This window comes from Rhipicephalus microplus, chromosome X, assembly GCF_043290135.1.
Source record: "Rhipicephalus microplus isolate Deutch F79 chromosome X, USDA_Rmic, whole genome shotgun sequence".
NCBI lineage: Eukaryota > Metazoa > Arthropoda > Arachnida > Ixodida > Ixodidae > Rhipicephalus > Rhipicephalus microplus.
The window spans coordinates 177,846,713-177,865,642 of NC_134710.1; the positions used below are offsets into that span (position 1 = coordinate 177,846,713).

The 18,930-nt window shown below is 48.6% G+C and overlaps 1 protein-coding gene across 3 annotated transcripts in view; it reads left to right on the top strand.

The window, feature by feature from the left end:
- The first annotated feature begins 17,942 nt into the window (after positions 1-17,942).
- Positions 17,943-18,930, top strand: part of LOC119176960 (serine/threonine-protein kinase H1 homolog) — a 38,117-nt gene continuing 37,129 nt past the window's right edge. For all 3 annotated transcript variants that reach the window (XR_012887118.1, XR_012887119.1, XM_075878279.1), the window contains exon 1: positions 17,943-18,884. Coding sequence is in view for 1 of the 3 variants with exons in the window: in XM_075878279.1 (XP_075734394.1) it covers positions 18,054-18,884 (831 nt within the window). In the remaining 2 variants the exon portion in view is untranslated. The remainder of the gene's footprint in view (positions 18,885-18,930) is intronic.

The window sequence follows — 18,930 nt, forward strand, 5'->3', positions numbered from 1 at the left end:
CTTTCAACTAGGCAAAAAAAAAACAATAGAGCTTAAGGTTACAATATCAAACTCCGAGAACACATCTAAGCTTCAGCAATTTCATTCTTTCCTGCTTAGCGTTTCGCTTGCTGTTCTGAGCTTTGACATGAAAGTGGAGCCTAGTAAGAACATAGAACTTGATAATTTTGTTTGTGAGGGACATGCTGTGGTCCGGGCAGCCAACAAGTGTAAGCTTTCTTAGCTGCAAGAAGGAAACCAAGTCCGTGATGCTGCCAGGTTTGACTTCTATCACACTGAAGCAGTGGGTAAAAGTGTTCTCGAGAGTGGTCACGAGTTCATTGAGCTTGGCTGATGGGTACAGCAGGCCTCCTCGGTCAACAGCAGCCGTGAGGGATGCTGATATGTGGGGTTTAACGTCCCAAAACCACTCTATGATTATGAGAGACGCCGTAGTGGAGGGCTCCGGAAATTTAGACCACCTGGGGTTCTTTAACGTGCACCCAAATCTGAGCACACGGGCCTACAACATTTCCGCCTCCATCGGAAATGCAGCCGCCGCAGCCGGGATTCGAACCCGCGCCCTGCGGGTCAGCAGCCGAGTACCTTAGCCACTAGACCACCGCGGCGGGGCACCCCGTGAGGGATGCTGCAGCTGGAGATAGATCGTTCTTGCCTTGTAGGAGCTGCTGGCTGCACTATGCACATTTGGTGCTTGCAGCGCTTTTTCTTGCTACATATCTAGCCATGTAGAATATGAGTCTGGCATCGCTGCTTTGCACGACCATGTCTGCACGCTCGGTGCCGTGACCGTATTCATTGAGCACTTCATGTGCTTCAGCAAGGTTTCCTACGTCAAGAAGCTCGTCTAACTTCCCCCGAGGAGTGAGGTCCTTTCCGTTGTCAGCTCCCAGCAGACTACTTAGTAGTCCGGAGGACACATTGCTTCCTTTCGGTGGTTTTGCCAAATTCTGGAAGCTCAAAGTGTTCACCGAGATTAAGAACTGGGAGGCAGTCGCATGATCATTGCATCCAGACATTTGTCGGACGATTCCAAACAGCCTCGCCAGGGGGTCCTGACTCAAGCGGCATGTCATCATATATCTGAAGTTCAACTTCATCGTCAGGTAGCGGAGAATGTGTAGCGTGCTTGATAAGGTAACACGAAGCCCCTCGGCTGTACTGCGGCTTAGAAAACCTCCGGATCCAGCAGCTGTTTCCGAATCGTCCAGGTAAGTCAAGAAGTTTTGAATGCACTTCTCGTGCGTCCCTCCAGGCTTAAGTGCACCTGAGCTGCACCTTGAAGCCATGGCCTCAATGAGCCTTCTCATTCTTTCCACAAAGCTGACTGTCACCGTTGTGCTCCCATGCTTTTTTTCGATGGTTGCATTGTACAAGAAAAGGCCTCTGAGGACTTCGTCACTGTAAAGCCGCACTGCACAAATTACCCCTTATTTTCTCAAAGCCATTGGGATGCACGACCGATTTGCTAATATGAGGCATGACTTTGAGAGTCGTGTCATGCTGTTCATCAAGCTTCCGGACACAGTCAATAGCGTCAATATTGGCATGGCCTTCTGGCAGTTTCACGCCCGTTCGAACAAAAGTGTTCCTCACACATTTAAGAAGGTGTGGGAAGTCCGAGATGAAGTGCAGGAAGCTTTCTGGGTCTGTAGGGTGCTACCTTCTGCAGACTGTGTTTCCTTTCCTGTCATGTATGCCGAATGAGTGCCACATGCTTCTGTTCCACGCAGCTCCACCAGTGGTGATAAATTCTACGTGCAGACCGGCGTTTTCGCACATGACTACTGCTTCCAGGATTATTTTGCCTAACGTCTCGGACTTCACATTGCTGCGTGATGCGAACACCCCGATAATCTGGTGCCACGTGCCTGTAAAAGGCACGAACAATAATACAAGGCCATAGTACATACTATATATACGGAGCACTCACTCTCTGGTGTGAACTTCCCAAGGTCCACAAAACCTTCGATAGTGCCATCGGGTCCCAATGTCAAGTGTTCGGATAGCTTAATCTCATCAATTAACAGCCCATCATGGCGCTGGAACAAGTCCATATATTTTGTTTTCTTTCGCCACGGCAGCAAACACTTTTTCGCTCAGGCCAAACCCACTCCTGTAACGCTTGAGATATCGACGTAGTGATGTTCGAGAAGGTAACGCCATGATGTTTTTGTGTATGTGCTCATAGAGGCATGCGCTTTTCATGGACACAATTAGGCACTTTAGAGCCCATTCACTTTCATACTTCATTACTTTCGTGGATTTTCTTTTAGCCGCTGCAAATCTCGCCTTGACTTCTTGCTGTTGCTTAATGGGTAGGGCCTTCACTGCTTCTTCAAATGCTGCAGAGTCATTCTGTGCATTCTTTTCTTTCATTGGTTTGAAGAGTGATTTAGCCTGCAGGACACTCAGGTGATTCCTTTTCACTTGCGCTGTTCGCAGCTTAAGCCTGTATTAAAGCTTTTGGGACTGGGCCACATTTTTGCCTTTTCTTCGCCTGTAGGACTCTCGATTCAGGAGCAGTCTTCGGAGGTGCTTGCATTGTGGGCAGGCTTTTTCTGGCGTTGGAGCAACCCCACGGCAAAATGGGCTGAAGGTTCTGTCATCAAAAGTCTTCTCCTTGTACTTTAAATTTACTCCAAATTCACCAGTTTTACCAAACCCTCTGCATGGTATCATGGAGTCGACGTCGCGAAGCAACTCTTCTGCCATTTCGATGTCGGTAATGTCAAGGGTCTTTATTTTTGTGGCTTGCACAAAAGCTGTCGCTTGAAGTTTGTTTTCATTTGATGTCATTAGCAGATACTTGTCAAAATTCAACTTGTCACCATCTATATAGTGCGCACACTGTAAACACCGCGGCATTGTCGGCTCCAGCAATTAGATGTCGAGCCCAGGAAGCGCTGGGAAGACCACACTTGCGGACGTCAGGAATTGCAGGCACATTCGGAACAGGTACTTAGTGACTGTCGCTTTCTGTGCTGTACGAGCCAGCTGTCTCCTTACAAGCAGACGTGCTTGGTTTTTGACGTCGAATTTTCGATGGCAGGCCGCAAGTGCATGTTCTTGACGTCCTTTTCTTCGGCACTTTCATTGAAAGATATGCAAAGACATTTGGGAATATGGTTGGCACCGCGTCATATTTCACCACTGGTTTCCCTCGAGGAATCTGAACAGTTTCGCCGTTTGTCACGTGCGTGTAAAAACGCTCAATAAACTGCTCGTCGAAATGAAGCTCACATAGCGTCGACTTCTCGTCCAACGACTTGTCGGCACGGGGTACGGCTCGTCGCCAGGCTTCGAAGAGGGCAGGGTCTTTGGGAACAGAGAAGAGAGAAGCACGCTGACCTTGCTCCCTCGATGACACATAGCCGCTCGTGCAGCCAGGAGTGAAGCAGTGGCGTTGCCTCGCTTTCATAGTGCTGGAGTTCATCCTAAGCTCGGCACTCACACTGTCGTGTCAGCAACTAAATACATTTTGCCAAAAGTGAGACAACAACGCGGGAAACTGCACACGCCCAGACACACTTTCAGAGGCGAACCGGCTCGCCCAGAGGCGAGCCGACGAGAGAACGCGAAGCGCACGCTTCGCCCGCATCACTATGTCGACAGCAGTGCCGTGGTGGCCGTCGCGGCGGCGCTTGAAAAGGAGGATCGCGTGCGCTCTGTGAGTATGCGGGCGCTGGCGTCACCTCCCAATTCTAGCCACCATAGCCAGACTCTTTCTCTACCTTTTCTTTCTGCCTTTCGGCGTCCCTCTTTCCCTCTCCCTGTAAGAACTGAGCTGAACCGTGTGCAAAAGAGTGAGTGTTTTTTTTTTATTATTCAATCAACCACTACTACATACGCGACACTGCTGGCGTGGTCGATGTAAGGTCCCTAGATGTTTCATCTAGGGACCTTAGGTCAACGCTCGAAATTTCGAAATTACCATTAACGTTCGGTCACGTGCATCGCGCTTCTGTCATACACTGTACCAGTTCCAACTGCCTTTGTAGAAACGCGATTCTGACTGTCATTGGACGCCAGCACATCAAACGTGAAGCGCGTTTCGGTCAACGACGCGGTTCCGAATGACATGGCAGCCACGCGCGCATTTACGTGCGAAATAGACGCCAGTTCAGCCGGCCCATCTGACGTGAAGTGCCTCCTCGTAGACCCCTGCACAGACGGATGCGCACGAATGGCTCGCCAGCTACAGCAAGGCAACTAATACGATGATTCATGTCGTATTAGTTTCTTCCTGCTGTCTGTGCTGAAGGCGTCACGGAGGCACTTCACCTTGACAGTCGGAACCTCTTTGTTCATTGAAACCATCACCGTGCTATCGCCATCTTATGGAAACCCACTCTCTCGCACCCTCACCGCACGGTAACGATACATTCAAAGCACCGAATAGGCGAGGGTGCTTCCGCACGATGGAACAGCCATAAACACTTCTCTATGTTTCCGTGACTCAGTCACGGAAACACAAAGAACTTTCGGCATGTCTGCGGGAGATCGGCGGCTGAGCAAAAATTTGCCCCATGTCTTTGCTTCAAACGACCATAAAACAGGCAATCTTGGGGGAGTTAACAATTCCCTTTCCGATGATTCTGCGGCGTCTGAATAGGTAGCTCGAGCACCCAATGGAAGTCTTCTTCGCTGCCATATTGTGAATCCCCAACCACATCCCTGGTTACCATGGATTATGGCGGGGGCTGCACCGCTTAGCTGGAGAGGGACAATGGCAGAGCTGGGAGCCTAGCTAAAAATGAAGTGCAGATGTGCAAGTTTACTCCGTGTCGCTGCGTCACCAGCGCGCGCGTCACAGAGGTGAACCAATAGCGCACGAGTAGTCCTGACGCTCGCGCTGGCGTCCTCTTTCTTTCTCTCTTTCGGGCAATGTGGGACAGCAATTCCAAATACTCCCCCCGTCTCTCGTTACCATGAATTATGGCGGTGGCTGTGCCACGTAACCGGCGAGGGACAATAGCAGAGTGGAGAGCATGGCTGAAAATGAGGTACAGGTGTGCAAGTTTAGTCGGTAACGGTGTGTGTTCCTCCAGTGTGACTACAGAATTGGCCAACAAAAGGCTGTGAGCACGACAAGGCATGAACGGGGTCTTGGAGAGAGCACCCGCGGATTGTTTGTGTCTTTTCAGTGTACATAGGCCGACGACAAGAGAAAAGACACTTCTAACGACAGCTCGCAGACCAAAATCGGTGTCGTGTCGCTGTAGTGTAAACGTGCCTTAAGGCGCGTTTACACTAGCGTGACATGACGCTGACATGACCACGACGAAAACACGAGGCAGACGCAAACCAGTGGCTGACGAGTCGCCCGCCGACGAAGTCGCCAGACCCCATGGTCACACTAGGCTGACGACGCCTCAAAAGACAGCATTTCATCGTAGTGTAACATGATGAGAGACCGAATGCACCAGCAAAACGCATCCGCAGACCTGTCGTCGGCGTGTCTTCGGGAGATCGGCGGCTGAGCGAAAATTCGCCCTATGTCTTTGCTTCAAACGACCATAAAGCGAAGCGGGCAATCTTGGGGGAGTTAACAATGCCCTCTCCGAGGCGTCCGCGGCGTCTGAATAGGTAGCTCGAGCACCCAGGGAAGTCTTTTCTTTGCTACCCTATTGTGCATCCCCAACCCTGTCTCTCGTTACCACGGGCTCTGTGGCGTAGCCGGAGAGGAACAATGGTAGAGCAGGGAGCATTACTTAAAATTAGGTGCAGGTGTGCAAGTTTAGTCGGTGTCGCTTCGTGTGCCGCCAATGTGACTACAGAATTGGCCAACGAGAGACTGTGAGCACGACAACGCGCGGGCGGGGCCTTCGAGAGACCACCAGCGGACTGCCTGTGTCTTTGCAGCGTACATAGGCCGACGACAAGATAAAAGACAGCCCACAGACCAAAATCGGTGTCATGTCTCTCTAGTGTAAACGCGCCTTAAGCGTAGTCTGCGGAAAGCCTTGGGGCCACTCACTTTCTGGCGAACGCACCCATACCGGTCTTGTCCACCACAGCTCACACATTTCCAAACGGGAAGTACACAGGCCGCGAGTAAAGGCGCGTTTACACAGTGTCGTGTCTCTGAAGTGTAAACGCGCTTTAAGTAAAATCACGTCCGTCATTGCCGAGTCGTTCAAGTCGTAGAGTCATTGATGTGTCATTAACACAGTCCACGGTGAGTTAGTCCCGGGTTTCGGCACCAAAAGTGTGGCGTCTCTACAACTAGATGACTCCAAGCGTGAAACACCAGGGAGAGAAATGACTCCGGTGATTAAAGCTGAACAAATTCACTTGCAAACACAAAAAATAGGGACCATCCACGCAGCTCAAGTGTTTGCTGGCGACTGACTCTTCAGCCGTCCGCAGGGCTTTCCTCTATACACCGAAAAAAAAAAAATACACACACGCGCGCACACAAAGCAACTACCTACACCGGCGCATGTGTCTCTTCCTCGGAGAGTAGAACCACACATGTTTTCAGTCAGGCGCCTTTCACGGTTTAAGTGCCGCGGGCATGGAAGGCGCACAACAGACGCGCAGCTCTTCCTTTTATGACGATAGTTATAGCGCGAAAACAAAACGACGACACAGAGACAAGAAGGACACGAAAGACACGAGCGCTAACTTCCAACTGAGTTTATAGCGCAGAGCACGAAAATATATAGAGGAGACAGTAACCAGGTGACAAAAGCCATACGGCACAAAGAGCAGAACATGAGTAAGAGAAAAACAAAAACAAAAGCATAGAAAAACGGCAAAGAAAAATCTATAAGAAAACGAAACAGAAAAGTAAAGATAATATAACTACTTGCGCGCACCGAAACCGTCGAGGAACCTGAGTTCCTTCTCGGACAGAGGCACGGAGGGCTTGCTAATACAAGGCACCTGTTCGCGTGCCATCTGCGCGGCCTCGACAATGACTCGGGTGCGTTCATCTCTGTGCTTGTACAGCGTCGCCGTGTCCTTGAAAAGGGGTGCACAATTACACTCAGTGGAGTGCTGAGCAAGAAAACCATCTTTCCCGTTTCTAACATTGTTAGCGTGTTCTCTCAGCCGATCGTTCAGACACCTTCCGGTCGTTCTGACATAACAAGCACCGCATGAAAGGGGGGTCCTCTAGACAACTTCCCGGGAGCAGGCCGCATACCTGTTTCTATGTGGAACTCTGCATTCCGTTGATGACTGCGTTTTCAGGGGGTTTGTAGATTTGGTGAGGCTGATTAATTTGAACGGTGCCGAGAACAGGACACGAACTCCAACACGTTTGTTCCAACACGAACTCCGATTTTCTTGAGCCTGTGTGATATGCCTCAAATGCGTCATGTGCTGTTTTGCGCGTATGTATTGCATTGCATGTGTGTTCCATTTCTTGTTATGTATAACTTCGAGTTCCTGCTCACAATAATACCGAGAAATTATCTCGAGACCTGTACGGTACTTCTTTTTCGCGAATAATTGTTTGTACTTCCACCCTGTAACGGCCCACTTCTGGGCTAACAGTATAAATAAATGAAATGAAATGAAATATCTAATGTTTGTATGGAATCACGGCTATCCTTTCACGTTCTGTATCCGTGTTGCTCGGGTTCCGTCGCTGCCTCTGCTCTGCCCTATTAGTCCGCAGGATACTCTCAGCAACGGAAGCGATAAATGCCTCGGGGAAACCCGAAGCCTTAAGCCGGGAAACTAGAGTTTTGAAGCTCGCAGAGATATCGTGGGAGCACGACCTATTTAAGGCATTCTCAAGACAGTCCTTCAGTCCTTCTTGTCTCTGTGTCGTCGTTTTGTTTTCGCTCTATAACTATCGTGATGCCATACCAACTAGCCGAAGCTGCCACACTTCTTCCTTTCACTTTAAGCGCAGAAAAAGAGGGACTGTCCGCGACAATGAGAATGCTATTTTGACATAATACGCTTGGCATCGGAGGGTGGTTGCACACATCAATATGCTGAAAACAAAACACAGAGACAAAACTAGGCGTAGTTAATGGTAGTAAGAGCAAAATAAAGTTATTTTAGCTGTACTGTGAGAGGGATGTCATCCTTATCACTGTTTATTTATGAATGGATCTCACTGCTCAGTGAATATTCACGAGAAATACATGCTTCTTCATCGTTGTGTGGAAGTATATTCTCCCTATGTACAAAAAGAGTATTCCCTTTCGACAATTATAGTTGTTGCAACTACGAACGAAGGTTCACACGCCCGATAAAGCAATGTTACTGTTCTTTACCTTCGAATGCACTGTTGGCGTGAAATCCTGGCATAGAATAGCTCGAAGCCACGCTTTTTTCTGTCTGACGCGCAGAAAAAAGCGTGGCTGTCGGACCCTTGGCGTGACGTAGTACGCGGGAATAAGAGGATGTGGAGAAGCCTGAAGAATTTTAGAGGGTGTTACGATAGCTCCTCATCCTGGACAGGCCTCGGTATTGGTCTGGTGCGCGACCAATGGCGGCGCTGCGAACCGCGCCTGTTGTATATGTAAGAACGGGGTTCGTGTGGTTTCGAGGCCCAGCAGCTTATAGAAACCACCGCCGTGGTTGGTAAAACTCTACAAATAAGCAGTTCAGTTGGTTATCTTGTGTGTGGTGGCTACCGACGCTCTTCGAACAACCGGGGGTCTCCGCGTTTAACGGTCATTTTGTAAGCACATCACTTTGTTTCTTAAAACTGCGGCCGATTTTCTCTACAGTGATGGTGAAGTACTGCTCTGTGCCTCGGTACGATCGTCCGCCCGTGGAAAGGGCGTCAGCCTTCACAACTATCGTAAAGACCCGAAGATGACGAGGTGGATAGTCAAGCTCAGTATGGGAAAGCGGACGCCTTCATCGACCATGTGCGGCAAGAACTTCGCTGACAGTGACTTTTGCTGTACCCGGCCGCGCGTACGTGCCAGTCGTCAGTATGTGTGTTTGAGCGCCTCGCCAGTACTTCAGCCATATATTGCACGCAGGCTACAAGCATAGACGACTTAAGACCAAAGCACACAAACGCTGCCCGAGCGCGAGTGCGTCAGCGCGCGCACCCCTGTGGCGCAACTCGCGAGGAATGGCGATTTCCATCCAGACACTACGCGCGCAGGCGTGCGCCGGCGCGCACTTACCCCAAGCAGGCGGGAATAGGCGGCGTGGCGCCGCGTAATGAGCTGTTTATGAGCTTCAAAGTGATTTATATGAGCTTGACCACTCTCCGTAAGTCGAAGTGGTGCCGGACAGAGCCATACCGCTCCCCTTATCAAGGCCAGGCAAACATGCGCGCGTACCGAGTGCAATGCTCACCGCTGCTACACGCACGACACACCGTTCACCACCGCAGGTACACCAAATCCGCCGCGACGTGATCGTGTCCAACGAGTGCTGCTGGTTAAAACTATTCACTACAAAGCATGGCCAGACGATCACGAGAACACACTAAAGTGCATGGTGTACATCGGTATACGATGCGTCCTGCGAAATAAAGCTGAGTGGTCTCATATGCAGTCATGTATTGTGACAAAACATCTATGAATGGAGCTCGTAAATGAATACATATGGCTGTGAGTGTACTTGTCCTGTATTTAGTGACGTAAAATGTGCACGAAAAGGAAAGAGAATGTAATCTAAATTGGTTACGCGCTGACGATGTCTGAGTATACAGCCACGAGGTTGTTGGGTATATGCAGGGCTCCAAGCGCGGCCGGCGCGGCTAACCGCGAGCCATCTCAAGGCCGAAATCAGGTCTCCGCAGACACTCGCGTACGCAGAGCGTTTAGGCGCGTTTACGACATATGCGCATGCGCGACCCCTAGAGCGCGTACCGCGCGCGCTCGGGCAGTTCGGGCTTTGCCCCGCCGCGGTGGTCTACTGGCTAAGGTACTCGGCGGCTGACCCGCAGGTCGCGGGTTCGATTCCCGGCTGCGGCGGCTGCATTTCCGATGAAGGCGGAAATGTTGTAGGCCCGTGTACTCAGATTTGGATGCACGTTAAAGAACCCCAGGTGGTCGAAATTTCCGGAGCCCTCCACTACGGCGTCTCTCATAATAATATGGTGGTTTTGAGACGTTAAACCCCACATATCAATCAATCATAGTTCGGGCTTTACACCAGGTGCGGTGCCGTCACAAAACCTACCGCGAAGGCCACTATACAGGGACGCGACGACGCTGCCTCCTATACTCGCCTGGGGTAAACGCGCCTCGTGAGCGCAGCTGAGCGGCGCTGGATATCTGAGACTGCGGCTTCGATTGTGTGTGTGTGTGTGTGTGTGTGTGTGTGTGTGTGTGTGTGTGTGTGTGTGTGTGTGTGTGTGTGTGTGTGTGTGTGTGTGTGTGTGTGTGTGCGCGCGTGTGTGTGTGTACGTAGTACATATTTACGTAGTTTACTGATCAAGACAAGTGCGCGCCTTGCGCAGTGCTTATAAATTCATAAGTGAAAGCCACTGTCGCTGTTTAGTGCACATTCTCATGAAGGCTTTGACGTGAGGCAGTGCAGACACTTTAGCGGAGCTCCTTAAGCTTTTCGTGATGCCACGTGCGTGAACAGAAACTCTATTCAGCTTGTTTTTGCCCCGTTAATCTATATATATATATATATATATATATATATATATATATAAGCGATAACGATTTGTTGTATTTTGATGCATTGGCCCACTGCGGTTTTAATATGAACTACTACGTCAAGTCGCTGTCACTGAACCTAAATTACAGGGACAAACTGCAGTCATTTGCATCGGCCACGGGGTGCAACAAGGCGGCACTTATGCCCCCTCACCAGCCACACAACTGCCCAAGACCCCCTTAGTGCGATTCCATTTCGGCATTACCATACGCCGAAAGTGATTCGTTCATGCTCTAACGCGTCGTATAATTTATGCTAGCGTCTATATATGGGAGCGAGAACGTCCACTAGAAAGGCCGGCGCTGCTGTCGATGTGACGTAGTAAACGACATCACGTGGCTTGCCTATGCCGTCAGTGCGGCGCACTTGCTTTCAACCACAGAAATAGAAAGAGAAATAAAGAGGAAAGGCGGGGAGGTTAACCAAGCTTTTTAACCTTGAGTTTCCTAAAATTAACTAGGGGGAGTCTGACGCCGCGATCGTTCAGTGACAATGGGATTTATGGGCAGCACACGGATTTACCTATATAGTCTTCGTACTTGGCGGCAAATTGCACTCGTGGCTTCGTTTATCGCTGGTTTCGTTTTCGTTTTTTTTTATTTTTTTTCGAAGAAAATAATAAAAAACTTTTGAACTTCATGATCCGATTCTAAATGGTAAGCCTAAAAGATTAATGTGATGAAGCGCAACTGCTGAACATTGGCCGATTGTTGTTTCGTGACAAAACAGCTTCAAGCCACGCGAAGCCAAAAAGAACGTAAAGTACGGAGACTAGGTAAATCCATGTACTATCCATAATTCGTCTACCATAGACTCTAGCGCCAGAGTTCCCTCTAACACGTATATTTAGGAAACCCTATGCTTTCAAACGCGAAGCAGTTCATTTTATAGCTTAAAAGTTTGTGCGGCGCTGCGATGCCGCAGTGTTGGACGCATTCGTGCGCGCCTTAATGTGAATGAGCCCTTACAAACGTCGGGGCACCGATACACTTGACTGATAAAAGTTCATCCTCGGCTGTGCAGCCCACTCAGCAGTCAATGTTTTTTTTTTTTTTTTTTTGGAACGTCTATGCATACGCAAACATTTTGGTTTCGGAACTTGAGTTAAAAGTGTTCGGTAAGTATATTACGGCGTTCTTCGCGGATCTGTACCAGTGTCGCGCAATGGGCGCCTCTATTATATTCCGAGATATTAGGATTTGTCTCAATTCCATTCCTTTTAATTCCTCAGAATCAAAAAGAAGCTGGCACATTCCAACTCCGGGAATGGCGAGACCATTCAATTCAATTTCTTTAGTTCCTCAATGCAGGAAATGCATATTTATACATTTATTGAGTTAAGAATGTACGACACCATAAGTATAGTGGCATGAGGTGCATTAAGAACTGCACAAGTATACATAAAACACGTTGCCAAGGTCGAGGGTTAGTAGTTTGGTGGCAAATCTTGTACAGTAAAACCACTCTAATAATTTTCATAGGATCGAGTTGTTTGCCAGCTACATGGTCAGCATGCTTGACGGAATCGTGACATTTTAATTGTTTAGGCTGAAATATGTTAATGCTAAACTGATAGCAGCGTATTTGGATGTTGACAAAAGTAATGTTCAACAAGACTAAGCAGTTTTGCCCCGCGTCTCGAGTGGTCGTTAATATAAAAAAAAGATAAAGTTCGGTTAATGGGGAACAAAATGCTCTGGATCTGCTGGTATTAGATGGAACAGTGCGCCTTCGCTCGGGCACCATGTGCTTTTGCATCCAATACGGAACACCTGCAGGGCCGCACTGATCGTCAGCGCTCACGCCTGTCAAGCGCGCCTAGCAAGCATGGACGGGGTGAGGAGAACTTTCTGTGCACGCTTGCCTGTGCGCAGGTATGCAATGTCATCCTTGTGGCAAAGGTTATTTACGCTTGTCAAGTTTTAAACTTCCTGTGAGATAAAGATCAGGCCGTGCATTGAGTATTCGCATCTTTCATGCGGGGTATCAATGAGAACTAACGTGCGAGGATAACTTGTTTCTCTCTTCAGTATCTGTTGGGAAGTTTGTACGCTAACTTATGCCGTGGTTTTTTTTTTTTTTTTTACAAATTAGAAGATTGCTCACAATTGTGCATTATGCCTATCCTTGGCTTTGGCTAACTAAATGTGTGCAAGTGGACCTAGAGAAAGCGTTGTGGCCTTCAAATTCGATAGAGCATGTATACTGCGGCCTACATGAATAATTTCAGCATGATTTTACAGTAGTACCTATTAAAGGTGTAGAAAAATACTCCCCAATGTACCCTTTGCTTGGCGATGCGAACACGGACATGTTCTGTCGCGGGATCAAATCCCGGCTGTGGCGGCTGCATTTCCGATGGAGGCGGAAATGGTGTAGGCCCGTGTACTCAGATTTGGGTGCACGTTAAAGAACCCCAGGTGGTGGAAATTTCCGTAGCCCTCCACTACGGCGTCTCTCATAATCGTATGGTGGTTTTGGGACGTTAAACCCCACAAATCGATGAACGGACATGTTCTGAATCATATAGTAACCAAGCTAAGTTACAGAAAAAAACAAAAAAGATAATCATAATTATGAAATGACCCCATACCAGAGAACTGGGAGTGTGGGATGACCGGTACTCAGCTCGAGATTCAGGAACGTCTGATCTCTCTGGGCTTAATATTCTGAGCGCCCAATTTTTCCGAACTCGTTTGACAATTGGTCGCTAGTTCTTTGGTCACTAGGTTTACGTCAAGAAAAGTGCTTAAGAATCCTCGAGATTTTTAAATGCTGCAATAAAGGTCGCAAGCACTACAAGGTGCTAAAAAACTTCACTTTGGTTTCATTCATCGAAATTTTGCAACAAAATCTTAAGAGCTAAATGGTCGATTCGCCGTTTACATTTAAAATCGGAATTGTGACCGAACGGCTCCTTGAACGGTTGTCTCTTTATAAAAAAAGTGAGATAAGACAATTGCCGTCTACCTAACTATGTGGTGAGCTGGAACCGCTGGACGCAATAGCCTGTGTGATAGTGCATTATGGTAGTGCTTATCTAGCCGCCAACACGCACGGCAATGGCAGCGCCCCCCCCCCCCCCCCCTAGAACAAAGTGAACGGAGGGGGGGGGGGGGGGGGTTAGTTCGCCGCATTGATTTTCTTCGGGGATTGGGGAGGCGTTGTCGTCACCGTGATTATGTCGACCTTCCTACTTCAGGTGGCTTTTGGAACCAATGTTCTGATTGAAGGGTGATAGATGTATCAGCATGCGTTCGCTTTGATTGATTGATATGTGGGGTTTAACGTCCCAAAACCACCATATGATTATGAGAGACACCGTAGTGGAAGGCGTCGGAAATTTTGACCACCCGGGGTTCTTTAACGTGCACCCAAATCTGAGCACACGGGCCTACAGCATTTCCGCCTCCATCGGAGATGCAGCCGCCACAGCCGGGATTCGATCCAGCGACTTGCGGGTCAGCAGCCGAGTTCCTTAGCCACTAGACCGCCGCGGCGGAGCATGCCTTCGCTTGCTCTGACTAAAAAAAAAAAAAAGAATCGAGTTTCTGGTTTCAACACAATAGATCGTAAATTTGTGCTGAACTGTGGCGTCGTAACCATATAACGATATGATGATTGTCTTGCTGTGATGCAATAGGTTGCGCGATTGCGCGGTGATGTTCTGTCCCGAGTATCTATTTCCAGCGTTTTCGCTAATAAAATTTCAGTTGAAGTCAGCGCTCTTCCTGTCGTTGTCTCTTCTTCTGTAGTTGTGTCGTAACTACTCGTAGTCTTGCGCTGTGCAAGCAAGTTGATACCCAATCACCAACTAGCCCAAGCATCTGTCTTATCAAGTTAAGCATGTGAAACTCGCCGCGAACGCTTTTTTTTAACGGGAGACGATGGTGGCAATGGTGGCAATAGATTCACAGCCGCTCGGGCAAAACGAGTTTAACGTCACGGCGACAGTGAGTAGGCCTTATAATGTTATTGTTCTAGGTAGCGTTGCCATGGCTCAAGCTTCAGTGGCACTAAACGCGCTGTTTTGAAATAGGAAGACCCCAGGGTGGTGAAGAATGAAACGATGTGGCTCATTTGAGTGTGCCCCCCTTAGAAAAGAGAAAATAATTGTTGGCGCAAGCAGCCCAAACCGCCTTGAAAGCAGCCCGACAACAGAGCGAGAGGGGTGACTGCTTGCTCCGCCTTTTGCTTGACCTCTGCAATCCGACTTGCTAGGCCTCTGCAACGTCACGACGAGGCCCCATGTCTACGTCAAACCACAGAACATGGCTACTTGCATCTGAATACTCGGACGAGCACGCACCCTATACTTGAAGAAGCCCATCACTCTGCGGCGGCCGCATTCTTGATGGAGACGAAAATGCTTCAGGCCCGTGTGCCTAGGTTTAGGCGCACGTTAACAAAACTCTAGGTGGTCGAAATTGCAGGAGCCCCTCCAATACGGCACCTCTGATAATCATACGGTGGTTTTGGGACGTTAAACGCAAAAAAAAAAGAGAACGCTCGTTACTAATAATCGGTCAGACGTCAGACGCAGGACTCTCAAACAACACAAGCATCTAGAGTGGGCTTTAGAAGTAGAACAAGGAGATGTGCAGGGAATTTCCCTCCTTCCTGATAATGATTTGCCTGTTTAATTTTGTAGCAGCGCTTTTTTTATATTTTACGTACATTTTTCAAAGCCCCCGGAGCGCTCGAAAACGACCGGTCGAAAATACCAATAGTCGCAGCGGAAACCTATCGGCGGGACGATGGAACACTATGCGCGGAATAGCTTCTATAGTCTGCAAACGCGGTTATGACATGTAAGTAACCAAAGCTGGAAGCGCACGCATGCTGCCTTTTCCGCGGCCGAACAAACTCTACGTGCTGCAATTGAATGATTGATTGATTGATTGATTGATAGATAGATATGTGGGGTTTAACGTCCCAAAACCACCATATGATTATGAGAGACGCCGTAGTGGAGGGCTCCGGAAATTTCGACCACCTGGGGTTCTTTAACGTGCACCCAAATCTGAGCACACGGGCCTACAACATTTCCGCCTCAATCGGAAATGCAGCCGCCGCAGCCGGGATTTGAACCCGCGACGTGCGGGTCAGCAGCCGAGTACGTTAGCCACTAGACCACCACGGCGGGGCTCTACGTGCACTGCAAACACCGGCGTTGCCCCCCACCGCGTAATAGTGCCCCTGTCGCACTGAAGGTGTTCAATTCGATCCGTGGTGGTGCCATACAAAAAAAAAAAAAAGTAATGCCATTCGTTCATGATGTCGATAATGCAGATTTTTACAAATGCCAGAAAAATTGAGCGCCTGCTTGTTTACATAATTACATCATGGCTGAAAGCGCCGCCGCGCAGACGATGTGGAGAGCAAAGACATCTTACAGCAGCTTTGTATAATCCTGTCATCGTTAAAAAAATAGACACTTAAAAAAACAGCATTAATAGCGTGCTTCCATGAATGCGGGTCAATTCGAGAATGCCGAATGGCACCTTTTAAGTAGTCTCTGGGGTAGGGAGTATACATTCGGTTCCACTGCGACAGCGTACGTTTCTTCCACTCGTTCGATTGCTTAATTCATTCGATCTAATGACATTATATATATTGCTGCGTAGCAGCCACTAAGTGTCATTTGGTGCCAATGTCATTCCATCAGAGTGATAGTAAAACTTCCAGTGTGACAGGGGCATTTATACAGCACATACTAAATGATCTTCCGATTTTGGGGCTGTGTCGTCCCGCCGATAGATATCCGGTTCCAACGCCGGACCAGCGAACACGCGTCGATCTTAAATAAATGGGGTTGAGAGGTGGTTCCGAAATTTCTTGGTCAATAGATTTCAATAAAATTCGCTGAGTGCGTTCCTTCGCACGTTTTCATCATCTCTCCCCAATTACAGGCTGGAGAGGTATACGAATATTCGTTACAATCTCACAATAATGTGACTTTTATACACATTAGAGCTGTGCGTGGGCCGCATTTATGAGCCCGGCCCGAGGTACGTACAAAAACAAAAGCGCGTTCCGATATCAGGAAGGTATGCGGCCAAAACAAGATACAATTTTCTGATAATACATGAAAGGGAAACATGGGCGAACTACACATGACAACCACTAAATGCAAAGATAACAGGTTGTCTAAAAATATGATCTCGGGTTTTCTCACCCCTGAGGAAGAAGCCGTACCGGTTTCGCGACGTCTGGTTTTCCTAATATAATTTTGGTTGGAGTTCTCTCATTCCTTCAATTAGAGTTCTGTTTCACGGTCATGTGTCAACACATATAGGTACCGCAAGGGGTGTTTCATGACAAAGCTCCTTTACACCAGTTATCCTTGTGTAAATCATGGACACATATCAGAAAAAAAAAATGGTTGAGCAATATACCGTTCGATGCGGTAGTGCACTTTTTATGAGGACAAAGGGAACACGAAAGACAAGAACAGTGTTCGTGTTTTTCTTGTCCTGTTTGTCCTCACTGAAAGTGTGCTATTTTATCATAAGGTATAATGATCAGTCACCAAATATCCCCGCTTTCAACTCTATTGGGTGGAACTCAGTCTTGCGTGTTTGAGACCACTAGGCTACACTGATCTATCCTCTAGGTGCTCTACGGGACGCCATTAGCCGCGCTGAAACCAATTAGCCGAAGAAAGCAAATGCGAACCAATCGGAACGGTTACAACAAGTAACGGAAATTCTTGTTCAAAAACTGGGTACTACTTTCTCTGATTCTACTTTCCCCAACCCTCGCACGCACGCTGACACAAATAAATAAAAGACAAAATCTCGTTTCTTTACAACTACTATTCGAATGCCAGATTTCTAATAAATCTTATGTACGGTTTTCATTAAGCGTTTGACATGGTTATTTGCAAGAATGTTAAGGGGGAAATGCAGATTTTCGTCCGTGTGCCGCGCTCCTCATCAAGGAGTGCAAAAAAAGACCTGCAACTGTGTATGGCGCGGCTGGCGCCTGAATGCCTCAAAAGTTATGTAGTACATCGTGTAAATAAGAGAGAGGACAGAATAAACATGGTAGAAAAATAACTAAAGAGAGCGCTAGTTGCTGTACTGAAGAAGTTGGGGAGCGGCAAATCGCACTGTGTACAGACGCATAAACGAAACCGAAACTGGAACCTAAACAAACTCAGAGTGCTTCAATACTTCTATTTTCAATTTTATCATAAAACAAGGTAAATAACCAAATTAAAACCTTCATAAATTGAAAAAAAAAACACTGTGTATTGGCCCTCTGACGGACGCGCGTGCGTTGAGCACATGTTCAGTAAGCACTATGATCATCGTCATGCATATTATCTACATTTCCCGCCAAAGTGCACGGCGTCTGCTTTTTGCGCACGCCAGTTTCGCGTCGTGGTTTTCACACGTATAACACTACGGCGGTTCAATGACAGTGTGAAAATACTGTGTGGTATGGGCTGCCGCCCTTCGAAGATCGTGGACGAAACAGCGAGTGTATCAGCCGGTTCTGTGCAGACGGTGCTACGACCGCATTACCAACAACGAAAACATCAAGTCAGGTGGGCGAAAGAGGCGTCTTCGCACAGTGGGAGTAGCCGTGTCGACCCTCGCGTGTCTGCAAAATATGCCGTCAAGGCTGTACTAGCCAAAGGACGCTTCAGTAGAGTATTGCGAGTTGAGAACAGGCTATCGAAACAGCCGTACGCAATTAAAGTAATCGAAGCGAGAGACGGCTCGCATGTTGAGACCGAACTGGCTGTATTAAGACGCGTGCGGCACCCAAACGTCGTTCGGCTCGACGAAGTGTTCTTCGTTGGGTGTCGTGTATACATGGTTATGGAACTGGCAACCGGCGGCACCCTGCTCGATAAAGTGGAAATGTGCGCCCCGTTCGTCGAAGCGGAGGCAGCTCGCGTTATTGGTATGGTCGCCTGCGGACTGGCACACCTTCACGACTTGGGCATTGCGCATCGGAACCTGCAGCCTGCGAACGTGCTGTACGCTAACCCAGGAGCAGGAGCCAAAGTGATGATAGCCGACTTCGGCAAGGCTAGTGCGCCCCGGTCAGGAGGGGAGGCGTACATGCACACCTCCTGTGGAGGGGAGCTTCACTACATGGCTCCGGAGCTGGTCGGGCATCGGCCTTACACCCGCGCCGTGGACATGTGGGCGTTGGGGGTGATCGCCTGCCTCCTGCTCACTGGCATGCTGCCTTTCGATGCGGACAACGATGCTGACGTTATGAAGCTCATCCAGAGGGCAGAACTGCCTGCGTCAGAGCGGGTGAGCTTTCCTTGGTCGTATGCATGCAGGCGCGTAGTGTGAAATG